Genomic DNA, 16942 nt, shown 5'->3' on the forward strand with positions numbered 1-16942 from the left:
TAGCTTGCAGATAAATTCAAACACTATGGAATTAAGAGCTTACACTTCTCTGCCTTTCAACATATCTTCAGATTCACTAATGTGATTCTGACAAAATCCTAAAAGGAATTAAAGACAGAGAAAGGAGCAGAAACTGAGACATGCTTACAATCTGATGTAGCAAGTAACATTATATTGACATTCTACTAAAAGAATGCAAATCACAAATTATATACATACCCCATTAGATGCCTTTTTCTTTGCTTTCCATTCATCTAGCTGAGCCTTTGTCTTTGCATCAACTTTGACCAGCAGCTTCTTCTCTCCAATCTGGAGGTCATGGAGTAGTCTCAGTGCTCGTAGGGTAGAATCTGGCTCTTTGTACTCACAAAATCCAAAGGCTGAAATGGATGACCGAAATGAGAAGGAAATGCATTAAAGCTCTTTTTGTTTAAAAATTTGTTTTAAATCAATAAACTTGGAATGCAGGCACTTGTTTTTTAAAAACCAGGAGTACACATCATAAAAAAGTTCACTCACTGAACTCATCTTTGATATAGTTAACAGTCCAATAAATAAGATGGAACCAGTACACACATAGTAGATATCCCATCCCTGGAAGCTTTCACGGTCAGGTTGGATTGGGCTCTGAGCAACATGATCTATTTGAAGATGTTCCTGCTCTTCAAAGAGGGTTGGACTAGATGAAATTTAAAAGGTCCCTTCCAACTCCAAGTATTCTATGATTGTGTTTGTAAAGCTGTTGACATAACTGCCTTAACTAAGAAATGCAGTCTGTATGACATCTCAGGTGGATTTGCAATTGTCTCATGACCAAGGGCATCAATCAACAGCTCACTGTTAACCCAGACTGAAGGGTATTTCAAACAAGGTTCTTCACAACAGTTACAAAGTTTTAAATAAGAAAAAACATTTAATGACAGCAAAATAAAAAAGTCCCAGATATTAAAAAGCTGAAGGAACTGAAGTACATCCTTAAAAAGGAAAAAAACAAAACAAAACCCACAAACCTAGCAAGATAGGAAAACATAGCAAAATAATAGTAAACGAAACTGCTTCCTGCAATCACTGGACAAAGGTCACAAAAATTAAATCATTTCAACTTGACAATAGGAAAGGTAAAATTTACACCAGGAAAACCTCTCTCATAGAGAAGGACAATAAATATTAATCATGTGACTTGTAAAAGTATTAGAACAGTATCCTCCTTTGGGGGTTAAGTCCAAACTGGCAATACTTTCTCAGGAAGAGTCTATAAAATTATTCAGTTTCAGAAAAGAAAGGTAAGCAAACTAGGTTAGGCTTCCAAGACATTTCTCAATTTTTCTCAATTATATTATTTTATTCTCAATTCCAGAAAATACGAGCCCTTAACTAGAAGGTATTTTGCAATATCATATTATAGCATCTCAAAATGTAAAATGATTAAGAATAGCAATATATCAAGATACTAAAAAGCTGCCAGCTAATAAAAACTAGAGTATATCTAGAGATTTTGAAAAGCATGAACAGTTTACCTTGAAGTTTTCCAGATGCCCCTTGTACTCTCTTCCAACTCAAAACCAAACCACATTTCTGCAATTAAGAGAAGTACCATTAATTATTACTTTATATTCAGAACATTATGAAAACATTACCACTTTTTCCAAAGTACTATAAAATTTAAAAAGGGTAAACTCTACTAAAATAAAATACGTCTGTATTCCCAAACATCTATAGTGTAAAAAAGCTGTACTCTTCACTTATTAAATTCAAGCATAGCAGGCTTCTATTCCAGTGAGTGGGAATAGCTCTGCTTTTACTTTCAATACACTGCTTGTGGGTCATTACTTCATTCATCAGTCAGGGATGAAATTTAACAAGCAGTCTGCTGTACTTACTGCTAGAAGCTGCCGTATAAGCATGTCTGAGGCCTTCTCCGAAATGTTGCCTACAAAAACAGTAGTAGTGGGACCGCAGTTTTCATCATTTTCTTTGTTCTTTAAGCCAGGATGGTCTTTTCTGACTCCCAAATGTTTTCCAACCATAGACACTGTGGTAGGAACTAACACCTATAAAGAAGAGGAGAAGTTGTAAAATAAAGCACTGGACTGGTTTGGTCTTTTATTTAAATTGGTAAGACGTTAGGCTTAGGGATGTGCATTTGTTTCAAATTTGAATTTTTGAACTTAGGCTTATGGAGTAAGACACCAATGAACAGTTCAGGCTTTAATACTTCCTACAACACAGAAAAGGATGGCCCTTTTCTGGCAAAGGAAGGTAACAAAAAGACTGAACACAGCCACTGGAGGTCTCAAGGTGAGTATACAGTAACATTAGGTATTATTTCTCCTACAAATAACAAGCTTGCAACATTTGTTGCAACACTCAAGTCACTGGAAATTGAATTACCTTACCTAATACTGTAAAAACCAAGCTGTGAATAGAAAAGTAACTCTGTCTCAAAGGCTTCAATGGACACGTAACACACTATCTTAAAGCTTCCACACAGTGAATAAACACTACTGCTTTATTTAATGAACACACAAACCAAAGCCTCTTTAGGTTAAGGAGCAAACATCTGTAAATTAACTGTACAAAGACAGGCATGATCATCTGCTCCATTTTGCTACACTTCTTTCACCCAAGATTTAACAGTCCTTTTGCAGTCTCTCTTCTCAGAACACTTTTCTAGAAGTGTCACTTACTAAAAGTAATTTTGATCACAAAACTGAGTAAGAAGTTTGTTTCAGTATCTCTGTCTTAAACACACTGGTTACCATGAACATACCCTTTGGTAGGAGATAATACAAGCTATAAAATAATTCTGTATTTTGAGGAGACTTCACTTCTGCAGAATCGCACAAATGGTAATTCACCTTGAAGTCAGGAAGCAACGTTTATATTTTAAAGCACTCATTTTTCCACCCAAAAATCATAAACCTCCCTTCTAACTTGAAATTAGTAAGATAGACAAAGATATCTTTCATTTGCTTTTCCACAGATGGGTATTGCATGCAACTATTCCTTTTCCTGCAACATGGAAGCAGCAAGTTTATCTGTAAGGTTGTCAAATCACGTGGTTTTGGCCAACCCAGCAGTGCTGCGTGATAGCCTTATAAACCTGGATGAGGTAATGCCTCCAGGGTTCTGTGTCAGAGCTACAAACTCCAGAGGAAGAGACCTGGAATCTCCCTGACCTAACTCTACTGTACAGGAGAGAGAAGAACACACATGATCTAAAGACAAGGCCTAAACCACTTTATTTGAGAGAAGTATGTCTTCTAGCAAGACCAATAATTGCTTCACCTCTGCAGCTGGGAGCTCCAGACATTACTTCAAACTTCTAGGCCAGCAATCAGCATAACATTTGCATGATAGTTGCATTTAAAATTAAGCATTTTCTTTCATAGTATAATTCTGACAGAACAGAGCAAAACAAAAACATTGTTGACATCTACTAGTTTTTACTCTCCATTTTATTTGGCTATAATCTCATCCCTACTGTAATACTTACAGTTGGAGCAGGAGCCATAATGCCCATTGGCACAGGAATCATAGGGGTCCCTGAGAAAGACAATACATTAATATTAGTCTGCCCTGTTAAGAACTGATGAATACAAATGAAATTACTGCAGACATGATTTTCAAACTACACAGCAATTTTGGTCAAGTAAGAACTTCACAGTACTGATTACCAGTAATTCCTTAAGCATTCCAACAACGTACACTAACATACCATACACATCCTGGTCACTTTCTGGTATTACCATTTCAACCTTGCGACAAACAAATCTATTTTCAGAGAACAATTAAGCCACAAGATTGCTCTAGAAGACAGTGAGTTCTACAATAGGCCAGGGAATTCCTGAGAGCAAAGGCAGTTGATGCCCTATGGATGATTCCATTCCCAGCTCACACAATTCCAACAGCACAATCATTTCTGCATCTGACTTTAGGGATAAGGTCCTGTAGAGAATGGCACCAAGCTTCATGCCACCATTTATGGAATAGGTTAATAAAGACAGCATAAAAAACCTCCATTGAGAAGCTGCTGAACACTTCACTTGGCAGAACCAACACCTAATTTAGAACAATATTGAATTTTAATAATATTCATTAATTAATAATAAATAGTATTTTAATTAATATTTAACCAGATGAAACCATGCAGTATCACCTTTTACCCTACCAAATTCACTGGTACTTTCATGAGCCAATATTTGATCATAAGAAAGGCTCTTTATCTTTCCATGCCAGGTGCTAGAGGTTAAATATATTAAGTAATGGATTTCATCAAAAATACTTCTTGATCAGCAGACACATTGAGACTTGAGAACATTGAAGTCAATCTCATGCTCTTCAGAGCAATCTCACATCTTTTTGGTTTTCATTCTACAAAAAAACTTTGACTGTTTTTCCCTCTCAATCCTTTCCTTACTGATGTATTCAGAAAATCCTAATCTAACTTCTGCAAGCTACTGCCCCTAGACTTGTTCCCCCACTTTCTCTAATCTTAAAACACTTCTCCTCAGACATCCTTTTCAGTTTTTTCATCATCTATTCTGGTTTTGCTTTATTTATGTTATTTTCTATTTTCTCCAGCTCTCAATCCTCTTCCTCAGTCCATTTATTTTAAGGTCATGCTACCTCTTATTCCTCCAAACTATTCAGACAATAAAATTTGTATTGGTCTCCCACAGTCTCAGTTTTAATACACCATGGCATCTTACAGATGATAGCAACTACAAGACTGGTTGTGCAGCCCTATAATTTTTGTAATTGTCACAATGGCTTTTAAAAGTTACAACTCAGTAAACGCACTTGTGTTACCACTGATAATTCTATGAAACTATCTGTGCAATTCTCAGCAGAAGCCACAAAAATCCACTGAAATATTGGGTATCATCAGGAAATACAACAACCACAGGCATCATTTAGCTGCTACACAAAAGCTTAGTGCACCTACAGTTTTGACTACAGCCTACGGACCCAAGGCCGCCCAGCCTCAGAGAACAGCAACTACATGCTGGTGAAGCAGCTGCTTTTCTAGGAAAGGCTGGACACTCTGAGACTCCTCTAGTGCAGAGGTTTGCATGACATGGAATGTGGCTGAGGTGTACAAAACCACTAAACTCGACTTCCCCGAATCCCACATCAGAACTGGACCAGGAGGGAGGCACTGAGTAGGCAGTGAGTTTAAAGACAGATTTAGGAGTAAGAGAGTGGCACTTTTCACAGCAGTTAATTAACTTCTCCAATTTGGCTTAAGAGGTGACAGATCTTAACAGGGTAGAAAAATTCCAAAATGTTAATAAATGACAGGTCCAGAAAAAGACAAAGAACAACCAAAAGATCATACTCTAATATCCGTAACGCTACAGGTGTATGAAGCAACAAACTCAGCAAGCAGACAGAGATACATGCCCACCCTAAACACTGCCTTCTAGTGCCACTGCCCACACAGTGCATCAGCCTATATGGAATGCAGGTCTGACCTACTACAGCATTTCTGGCATGCAGAATGTTTTTTTTTTATACCCAATAATCTTCAGAGATTTATCAGAACCACCTCCCTATCAAATCTTCCACACTAATATTGGGAAACGCTAGAACTTCCTGTTTTTAGCAACTATATTTTTAAGTAAAGCAAACCACTTTTCATGACTTCATTATTATGCAAGCAAACTACTCCAACTGAAACTTTTCAAAAAATTACAGGCTAAGGTAACTAAGACATGAATTTTTGACCAAACAGCTAGCTAAAGATAATATTGTAAGACACTAAAATTGCAATCTTACATATGAACTAAATTCAGAGCAGACTTTCATAAAATCTCTGGGGCATTTTCAGCCCTACTGAAGTGCTTATAGTAAGAAGTGAGATTCATATCCTCTACAAGTCAAAATACGTTGTCTGCACAGGTAAGCAAACCATGTTTCTCTTGTGCAGAGAAAAATTTTATTCTCACCTAATACCAGGCTTCCCCACTCCACATACTATTCAGCTTGCTAATACTAAAAGAGACTAAACACAAGAGAACAAAAAGATCTTTGTCACACATGCTAAGAAGCAAAAGATTCTGAGCAGAATATTATATCAGGCATTTTAAAATCTATTTCAGAAAGCTTTTTTTAAAGTATCTGGTGTTTTATATGCTAGTATACATAAACTGGAGCTAAGAAAAATACGAGGTATGATTTTAAAATTCAACACAAAATTTTTCATGGCAGGATGCTACTTAAGCAAGAACTCTGTCTTTATCAGAAAATAGTAACATCTTACGGCTCTCAAGAAAAATTTTTAGAAAAATTAATGCAAGTAAAGATTAGCATGATACATGATGTGCAGATATCTTTTTATAGTTCAACCATGTCTTTTGAATGCCTCTATTGCCTACAAAACACTCCTGCACAACACAGTTTAAGACAATACAGACAAGACAGGAGCTATTTTCTGCAGCCCTTGTGATGAATTCTGAAGCAGTAATTCCCTGATGTATTCCCCTCTCTCACTTGCTACATGGTTTCCTGCCTAGTATACTCACAATGTACAGAAAGCAAATTGTTCCAGACCGACAAGCTAAAATCTCAACTCAAAAAACAGAGGCTGATCTTACAGAACAAAGAAAAAAGGTAGGAATAATTTTGGGAAGATTTGAAGAATGATAAGGATAGCTGTAAATTTGCAAGACATGCAGAGGAAAGAATATAAGAAGGAAAATAAAAGAAAATAGGGCATCAAAATTGGAGAAAAACAATGCAACAAGTTGGACCTTCTCTAAGAGTTATTCCTCTGTTTTCACATTACATGCATGTGGTGTACCCAAGAGTTTTCAAAGGCTATTACAATGGATTACTGCCAAAACAGTGGCTTTGGAACATCTAATATTAACAGAAATCACCACTCAGCTTCAGTCTTGAATAAAGGCTCAAGAAAAGTTCAGTATTTAATTTCTGGTCAAAAGTAAACAGTTTTTGGTAGACCAAAAGGAGCTCACATGACATGATCTGTGGGAAAACTGGAAACTTAACTGCAATGTACATAAATCAGAGTTACTGAGATTTACTATTTACAAAAGTTACTGGCTTTTAAAGGAATTCAGAATAATAGAAAGAAATTAATTTCTACAATTCTTCCATATATTAATATAACTTACCAGGAGGTACAGGTGGAGGAAAACCAGGAAATTGTGGAGGTGGGATCCCAGGGGGAAGAGTTGGGATTCCCATAGGAGGGCGATTCAAATGAGGTGGAAAAGACATTCTTGCAGTCACAATCTGTCAAAAAGACAGAAAACTTGTACTAGTCAGTTCCCAAAAGTGAATTAGAAAAGCAGTGAAGTGGCAAGTGCCCATAAATATTTTAAATTTTTATATGGACATTCAACTACAAACAAAATATTTTTCAACCTTTTTTCCCCCAGATATTCATTACATTACAGATTGATTAGAAGTCTTCTTTCTCAATTAAAAACAGCACTTCTAAGAAAGTGTTCCAGCATGAAGTGAAAAACAAAGCTGTATGTGACTCCTCATACCAAAAAAGAGCATTTAACAGTTTGTACAGTTTCTTTAAAGTAAAGCTATCTTTGCAGTATTTAAAGCAAAACTGATCTGATAACATTTTCAATAAAGCAGGTAGTTCTGTTGTACAAGAAATGATCACACACAATACAACTGTAGAACAAGACACCAGAAAGAACTGGGACATCGAATGCTCAGCATTAATGGGAGTTGTATTTAAGATGGCATTGAGGAGATTCTCAAATTCCAGCAGAGAGAGAGTTAAAAACTTGAAAGAGGGTTCTGTGATCTAATTTTAACTTCCCAGTCCACAAATCTCCTATAGCACAATTTGGACATTAGCCCATGAGCTGAGTGTCAACACACAACCATAGAGAGCAAAGATCATTTCAAACAACATTTTCTATTCAGATTATTATTTTACATGTATATTACTAACCCTGAAACAAATACCACCCAGTCATAAAACACTTAAGTTCACCCTTACTACAACTAAGGCATGCATTCTTGCTTCCAGTATTGTTTCAGTTACCTTACACAATCAAATCTTCACAGAAGGTTTACCCTCAGTTCTAAAAAACCCAAACTGGTCACAATATTACTGCTAAGCATATACCTACATTCACACTGCAGTGAGGAAGCATTGGAGAAATTCACACACAGTGGATCATGTGGATATGAATCACGAAGACACAGTATGGCAAGTGACAAGAACCCAGTGAGCTGCCTGCATAAACGTTTGCGTTTCTCATTGGACTCTAAAGATTGCCTTACAACCTACAGTGTCAGATCTGCACTGCAACTGCTTTCCAAACAGGCAACTATGAGTCAAAACTGAACCAAGGCTGCTGGAGAAATGGAGTTATGGTAAGCAAAATTCTGATACCAACAACAGAACTGTGGATTGTAACATGCTTTCCTCAAGGCAGGAACACAATGGCACTGAACACATAAGGAATGGAAAACAAGTTTTGCTGGAGAGAGATGTACCTTCCAGACTTGTTCAAGAGCAAGCCATTAGTATTAAAACACTAGAAGTAAAAGATAGTATTAGTACTCTACCATAATAGCAGTTACATCAGAAAGATCCAAAAAATTCAAGTAACAGAAGCACAAAGAAAAACTTTATTCCCTCATAATTGTCTGAAAACAACTATGAGAGATAAATGTATATAGCAGACTGGAAAGGATGAAAGAGAAACCCAAATGTATTTGGTAATACCTTCTAACATCAGAACTTACTTATTCTGGTCTAAGAACACATATATAACACTATCACATAATTCATCCAAGGAATCATTTACAACTACATCAATTACATGTGGTATGTGATAAGGACATTCACTAATTGGCCCCTCAGCGTGTTTATTAATATCTCACCAGGCAAAACAGTGAACACCCCTGCGACACAAGTTGCAAGATGGCAGAAGAAATAAGAGAATAAATGCAAACGTTTTCCCAACAGTTCAATAAAGCTTTTATGCAATCTAATAAACATAAAACCTCCTCACCCATTTAGAATTCATATGCCCAAGAACACATTTCCTTCATGCAATTCCTGAATTTTTAGAACTCTATAGGCAAAGAGAAGTAGCAAATATGCATGACATTTACTTTTGTAAAAAAGTTGCTTATCATCTCTTGTACATCATGGTATAGCATGTATCATGATGTACATCAGCTGACATCACCTAGAATCTCGAACTTGTATTGTATGGAAGGGAACATTATCTTATCTGCCTTGGTACTCAAAAGGAAAAAAAAAAAAAAAGAAAAAAAAAGAAAAAAAGGCCAACAGAAAACCCAAAAAATTAAGATCTTTGAGGCCCTCAGTTCTTACCTACATTTCAAGCTGATAAACAATTGGATAAAATTCAAAGCTGTTTTGGGGCAGATGGTACAAACAATAAGCTACTGGGTCTGAAATGGTTCTAAACAGGCTACAACAGAGCTGCACCATCAGAGGTCCATAAGATGTTAAGGCATGGTCTGTAAAACACACAAGAACAATTGGAGAAGGAATTTTCCAGGCAGCCTATAGGTGCAACCCCTTCTCTCACTCCGATAAGCACTTTATCTAAGCCATCACTTTGCAGATGACAACATAAAAAAGCCTGGGGACTAAGAGGTGAATCAGTTATTTAAACTGAAAGATGCTGAAACATATCATACCGTTTGTGTTTTTTTAATAATTTAAATGAAAAAACCAAAGATTTAGCAGCCAACAAAGTTACTGTTGCTGCACAAAAGGAAAAAGGCAGTAAGAAGAGAACAAACTTACTCTTTCCATCTTTCAGGCCGATGATATAGAAGACACTGTTACACACAGGACTTCAACAGTCCATTTCAAAGCACTTCATTCCCTCTCTCACCACCCCCCCTGTTGGTACAATTACTTTCACAGCAGCTAGAAAGCTGCCCTGTTACTGATATAATTCTTACATGGACCCATCCTAGCTACTCTGCTGCCTGTGGCATTTAAGATCCAAACCAGAACTAAGGAAAGCCTTGGTCTTTTTCTCACTACTCTGTAACTACTGATGTGAAAGCAGCAGAGAGAACAGTTTAATTCTGTTTCCATTATGAAACCTGTGGTGATCAAGGTACCAGGAGTGAAACCACTCATTGGAGAAGTGAGAGATCTGGATGAGAGAGGAAGATGCATCCAAGATGCTACAATGAAGGGAACTGGATAATACATTCCTTTCTGTCAGGAGCTAGAGGACACACTGCAAATATAGATACTCTTCCAACAGTCAGAGGGGCTCTGCATAAATCTCTAAGCAACTACAAATCAAGGGTGAGGTATGAAAAGTCAGGAGATGCGAAGCTGGATCTATGTAGAATACACTTGCAGACATCTCAGGAACAGCATCTTGAACTTCTCTGCAAACTGTTCTCCTACCCTGCCAGTACAGTTCAATGATCAATTTCTGATACATTTACTGGGGTCTCAGAAATATACATGTGGTAATTTTCCAACTTCCCCTATTTAATCAAATGTCTAAGCAAGAAACTGAACAGTCCTGACATATTTTTAAAACCTCAGCTGATTTACAGAAGTATTACCTCTAGTGAAACTGAACCTAAGCAACATTCTTGACAGCTGTAGTTTAACTTGCAGCTCTCTAAGCAAGAGTTTAACTTGTGTGATTGTTACAAAGGTCACAAAAATACAGGAGAAAGAAAAGCAGTGATCAACTGGCCTGATACCACTCAAAATAATGATATCTTTACCTCCCAAAATGATGGATTTAGATCATGTCTCAGACTCAAAGTGCAGTCAGCTTAGGCTGTGTCTGTGCTAGCAAGCAATACAACAGGAACAAACCTGTTAAACAAAACTAATGGTAGTTGAGACCCTAATGTCCACACCACGTTTTAGGGAGGCCCACCTCACTAAAACAAATGCCAGTTTGTAGGTATGAGTGCATTTTTGAGTATATTTTTATCCAAAAGGAATTCAGCTTATCCACTAGAATAGCACAAACCAATATGAAATAAATTGCCTAAATGATGATGGCTGTGAGCCTTCCTTCAAGAGCACACCCTTGATCCAAGTGAACACAGGTGCACACTTTATTAGCCTTGGGCCATTTCTCTAAACTGCAGATTAATTGTATCATGGACAGCAAACCTAAGCTTACTCAACTCAGACCCAGCTCAAAAACAGCCTGAGCCACTAACCAAGGCAAGTGCTACATAAACACAGCTATAATATTCCATGTTCAACTTTGGCCCAGAAGGAACTCAGTTGCTTTTTACAGTGCACTTCTAACTTAAGTCCTAGTAGAACCAAGCAACATGCAGAGCCATCTGCACCAATTTTCTGAAACCTGAAGTGCAGGGATATCCATAGGGTTCTAAGGTTTGATAAATTCCATTGAGACTGGTTAATCCTGTCATGGTGAAATCCCTGCTGGGATGGAGCTTTGTCCACGCTGGCTCTGATTTACAACTAAGGAAATGCAGAGAGCCAGCCTAAGGGCTGGAATCAAGTGTCTGAGCCCCCACAAAACTTGTAACTGCTGTGAAACAAGGGTCACCATCACCCAGACACAAGACACAGCTGCCCTGTTCTTCTGTATCATCTCTGACTCTGAGAAGTCCCAATAAGAGGGGACTGGTATTGGTCTAGCTGCACTGTTAATGCAGTAATTTCTTTTAAATCATAGTATTCTTTCAATCTTCTGTTTTACTGACTCATTTTTTTTAAATATAGGGGTGAAGGGATATGTCATAAGCAGAACATAAATTCAGTAAGAATTGCTAGTAATGAATGTATTTTAAATTGACAATTCCATCATCTGCTCAGAGCAGTGTCATAATTCTACCAGTGTCACATGATTAATATCCTTAGTATCTCTGTTTACTCATCAGAAAACTTTATTTAGAAACCTGCAAAACATCTTAATCAATTTTAAAGCAGTGAAGCTCCCCTTGAAGAAACTACTGACAATACTTACTACTGTTATACCAAACAAAGCTAAAACTGACTGCAAAACCCCTCAAGCCCTAATGCACAAACTTCATGTGTTTTAATAATACATAAATGAGGTGTCATAGCAACAGTGACAGTATGGCTGATCTAGTATGATTTAATTTTATCTGATTTTAATTTCCTTTCAATATTTTCCTAAATCACTTCTTGTGCACCATAAAAAGTCTGTATTCTGTCCAGAATAAGTTGCACAAAACAGCTATGCAGGCAGAAGAAATCATATGCAATAACTTGTCTGTTAAAGTCAGTACTATGACACAGGCTTGTGCATTGATCTCTACGCAATGGGTGGACATTTAAGCAATTCTGTTATAAAAACAACCTCCTAGTTTGTCACCAAACAAAGGTGATGTTATATTATTGCTTGTCATAAAAAAGAGCTCCCTAAAAGAAAAATCTTCTACTCCAAGCCAAGTGGTTTCCTCAGTGAAAAGGACCACTTTCTCAGACCCCTGGAGTTTTCACCAAAATGGCCTGCAAGCTAAGAAAGATTTAAACGTTAAACACAACAAACATGGGGAAAGATAAAATGTATCATAGATTTCCTAAGTTAAGAACAAAAATACTAGTATTTGCTCTAGCTCGTCTTTCAGAGCTGATCTAGAAAGATCTAGTAACTGCTGTGGAATAGTTGAATCCCATACTGTTACTATGAAGCAGCACAAAGGGCAATGTATCCACCCCAACCAAAGCCTCAGTCCAAAAGCCTTTTAAGTAGAGGCCCATTAAGTATGTCATCAGAGCTTTAAGATATTTCATTTAATTCATAATTCTGTGTTTCTGTACTCATATAAAGCCCTGGTTAGTGAAATAAGTGACTTTCCATTCTAACTTGACTACTGACTCTTCACAAAAGAGATACCTGGCTGTGGCATTACAACACTTATGTGAATGGGCACTCAGAGGCAGAGAAGCAAGCAAACAACGAAGCTCTCCGATCAATGCCCCTCCTTCACAAGGAAAGTAAGAACTCTCCTATTCTTCCTTCTAATTTGCTCTGAACTCCCCCCATAAATGCTGATGCAATACCTGAAGTAATGCTTTACTGACACACATAAGAAAAGGACCAAAATTCAGTATGTGTGCATTTTAGTCTAAATGGACTAAGAAATATAAAACTTTTGAGAGCTCACCTTCTCTAAGGCCATTTAAGCCCTAAAAATTTCCCCAACAAAACTGTTAGTTGCGCTCAGGATATTCCCAGTGTTTAAACAAAATCTCTCCCTCAGGCAGACAAAGGCCTTTTTCTTCAACGGAAAAAGACATCATAAAGAAAACATGCCGTGTGCAAATCACAACGGCTTCTGACACGGATGAATCACTCGTGATTATTCTACGCACGACCTGCTAACACGTGTTTCAAGACGATCACTCCAATCCACGCTAAAGACAATAACTTCCCTGTCGCAATACATCGCGTTTCCTAGGCTGATGGGTTTCCCTGACGTGCAGAAGTAAAAATCCCACCCGCAGTCCGGGCAGCCAGGCCCGGGGAGCAGCGGCGGGCGCCAGCGCAGGTCCTCGTCCCGAGCGTGCCCGGCTTCTCCCGGCCTCCCGCGGGGCTACTCCCGTCCCTCGCGCCGCGCTCGGCGGAATGCAATGGACTCCCACGCGTCCCCGCGGGAGAGGAAGCGAACGGGCCTCGCGAGCACCGCCCCGAGGCCGCTCGTCCGTTCCACGCCCCGTCCAGGCCCGAGCCGCCTCCCCAGCGAGCGCCCGCCGCGGCCCAGCGGCCTCGGCCCGGCCCCGGCCGTGCCACCGCCCAGCGGGAGGCCGAGGCGCCACCGCCGCGTGCCCTCCCGCCCGGCTTCCCTGTTCCCCCCGCAGCCCCCCGTTTCTCACCTCTCGGCTGCGGAGCGGGGCGGGGATGGTGCGGGGGAGGCGCTGGGCCGGCTGAGGCCCCGCTAGGCCGCGAACACACCGCGCCGAGCCGCTGCCGCCGCGCCGCGCGGGGTCATGTGACCCACCTCTTCCGCCAGCGGCCCGGCGTGCACCGCGCCGCGCCACCACAGAGGCGGCCGCGCCAGAGCGCCCCCGCTCGCGCCCAGGCAGTAACGCGGCCGACCATAGAGCGGCGGCGGGCGGAAGCGCAGCGGCAGCCAAGGGGCATGCGCGCCGCCGCCATCTTTAGCGCAGGCGGGCGCCGCGGGGCCGTGACCCGGCCCGGAGCTCCGCCATGTCGAGGTCAAGCACCGCCGCTCGCGGCTGGAGGCCCTGGAAAGCCTCTGGAAAGGCTGTGGGTGGCACGGAGCCTTGCCCGTCTGTCAGGCGTCATGGCCCCTCACCCAGATACTCAGGCCAGGCTGAGCTGCGGCCCGCCCGTGACGGTGGTCGGGACCGCTGTACCGCTGGCAGAGAATCCGGTCCCTCGACCTGCTGCCCGCATTGTTTGGGATGCAGCCCAGGATACAAGTGGCTTTCATTAAAGGTTCTGTCTGCTGTAAAAGACCTAAGGATTTACACAACAAAAAAAAGCGAACACTAGTGACTTAGGCGGCCTTATGCTCATCAGAAAGATGTCGCTGTGCTGTTGGGCATAGCCATGGTCTACAACTGGTAGTTCTCTGACCAACTTCGAGCATTTAGACTACATTAAGAGACAGTTTTCAAAATGACATGCAAGACAGTAATTGCCAGAGTTACACCACTGGTGGCAAGGAGTTGCAAGTGGAAAGAGGAAATGTCAGTGAATAAAAGGAACCAGATCTTACAGATTATAATGAGGTAGATCAAACAATTAACATATGTGCGTAAAGGTGTTAAATGTATGTTGGATCAGCTAAGGAAAAAAAATCTATATTGTGTTTTCCGTTGTTTAAAGAAAAGGGTCAAATGCCAACGTCTCCACCTGCAGACCAACTTCTTCAGTACAAAACAGAGATCAAAACTATCTGGCTGATGTTATATGTGCTACTGAACAGCCAACAACTGCATTAAAAGTAAGGTCCTATTCATCACCTTGCTTTACAAAATGATGTGTAAGGGTAAATATTTTAGCAGATTTAAGAAATACTTCAACTTTGAATGTAATATCTTCCCCCTACCAGAAGTTTTTACTTTCTATTAATTACTGCTTATTCCAAGCAGTTGGTGTATCTCCCTCTAACTAATACAAATTAGTAACTACAATACTGACTACTGTTAATATTTAAAATAATTTATAAGCATAAGTAGGAAAACCAAGGAAAAGAGAAAGGGCATAACAAAAATTTACAGAATTTTCTGTGTTGCTGTCTCAGACAGCAACAGCTCAGCTCAAAAAACAAATGTATATCCCAGACTGACTTGTACTGCTGTAGTAAGTTTCTGTTTACAGGAAGCATTGCAAAGGTTTTGCATCTATTTTTTTAGCCAAAGAAATAGGCTATTTTGCATTTATTCTTCTTACACAAGTCAATTGTAGCTTTCTGTATCCTTCTTAATCAAGAAAGAATAGCAGCAGAAGCATCCAGTAAATGTAGCTACTTTCCTGTCTTTACTCTTTCCGCTATGGGATTTTAGAATTACCCACCCCTAGTGCCTATATTCCTGCCTTTCAGTTATGCAACTGAGATCCCTTTTCCAGACTCATGTCACAATTCACTTTCTTCAGTTCTCACTGCAAACTCCAGAGTTTCGTGCTCAAGCCAGTCATGAAGATTGCAGTACATGGCTTGTAATATTAAGGTTAAAATTAAAAGAAGTGCTTTATTTTGTCTGCCAATTGTCTTGTATTTCAAGCATGAGAAATCATCTCAAAAATGTTAGGCAGCACCTCAGATCACAGGAGTCACATTGTTTCTAGACTATGCATTTTAAACAGTTTATATGCATTTTTTCTTCCCTTCCTCATATTCTTAATTGCTCTCTCTATCACATTACCAGTCTAAGTAGAGCCAGTTAGAGGAGGATCCCTTGGATTCCAGACTCATTGATCTTGTTTCTTGGCTCCTCTGAATAGCACTGGGAGATTTAAAAGTTTTCTATCTCATATGTATTAGTTATATTCTTAATTCAGGATTTTTTCAGTCTGAAGACATTTGGTTCACCAAAACTTTATTCTTATAGATGTTGGTCTATTTTGTCAATTTCTTAAATTAATATTTTATGCAAAATATCAAGTGCAAATACAGTATTTTAACAGCATGAAAGAGATCAGGGAAGAGAGTTACTGTGCCAGTCTTCAGTCATTCATCATCACTAAACTGCATGAAAGAAAAATAATCAAATTGTGTGTATGCCTACACAAATATATATATATATATAGTGTGATTTACTAAAACAGAAGTACTTCAGCAACACACTTGAATTCTGTGAGGGCCTTGGTCACTCCTTGTGTTAGAAAATTCATTGATGCCTCATTTTCACAGTAATTGGAACTGCTGAGTCAGTTTTGTGAAATGATGACACTTCAAAGGTAAACTTACAATCTGTGCCTTCTATCTGGATATCCAGTAGTGTGATTTGTCTTGAAATTATTTGTCTAAAATTGAAGCAGGGGATCAAAGGATGGGGCACCCAATGGCTGTCTCTTAGTTATCGAACATCCACTGAAAGAAAACTGCATATCCTTCCTCTGGTGAAATAACTGCTATCATTTGATCCAAACACCCAGCCAAAAACTCTCACTATTTTAGAAGAGAAATTGCCTGTGCGCTGGCTATGCTACAACAAAAATATTTTTGCACATTATCCAATCAGCCAATGAAAAATAACTATTTTTTTTTAGCACCCCATGAACCAAGAGCTCATTGGAGCCACTACTGAACAAGGTTACTTCCTCACCGTGTGGTTTCTTTGACCATAACCTTCACCTCCCGTTCCTACAGCTCTAGTTTGTGACAGTGCATCTGCCATTTTTTGGGCAGGTGTGTCCTCTATTTTGGACCTGCTGTCTCTTTCAGCTATATAAATGATGGCTGTTCACCCATAGGTTGAAGCTTCAGTAATGGAAAA

The 16942-nt window shown here is 39.4% G+C and overlaps 1 protein-coding gene across 1 annotated transcript in view; it reads right to left on the reverse strand.

Moving 5' to 3' along the window:
- The window catches only part of RBM25 (RNA binding motif protein 25), a 32907-nt gene extending 18825 nt beyond the window's left edge, over positions 1-14082 (reverse strand). Inside the window, exons 1-6 of the mRNA XM_079309623.1 lie at positions 13850-14082; positions 7140-7260; positions 3497-3546; positions 1881-2051; positions 1518-1575; positions 220-380 (exon numbers count right to left, since the gene is read on the reverse strand). Coding sequence (XP_079165749.1) covers positions 220-380; positions 1518-1575; positions 1881-2051; positions 3497-3546; positions 7140-7245 — 546 coding nt within the window. The 5' untranslated portion in view covers positions 7246-7260; positions 13850-14082. The remainder of the gene's footprint in view (positions 1-219; positions 381-1517; positions 1576-1880; positions 2052-3496; positions 3547-7139; positions 7261-13849) is intronic.
- Positions 14083-16942: the final 2860 nt, after the last annotated feature.

The sequence above is a fragment of the Erithacus rubecula genome (genome assembly GCF_903797595.1).
Source record: "Erithacus rubecula genome assembly, chromosome: 6".
Classification (NCBI taxonomy): domain Eukaryota; kingdom Metazoa; phylum Chordata; class Aves; order Passeriformes; family Muscicapidae; genus Erithacus; species Erithacus rubecula.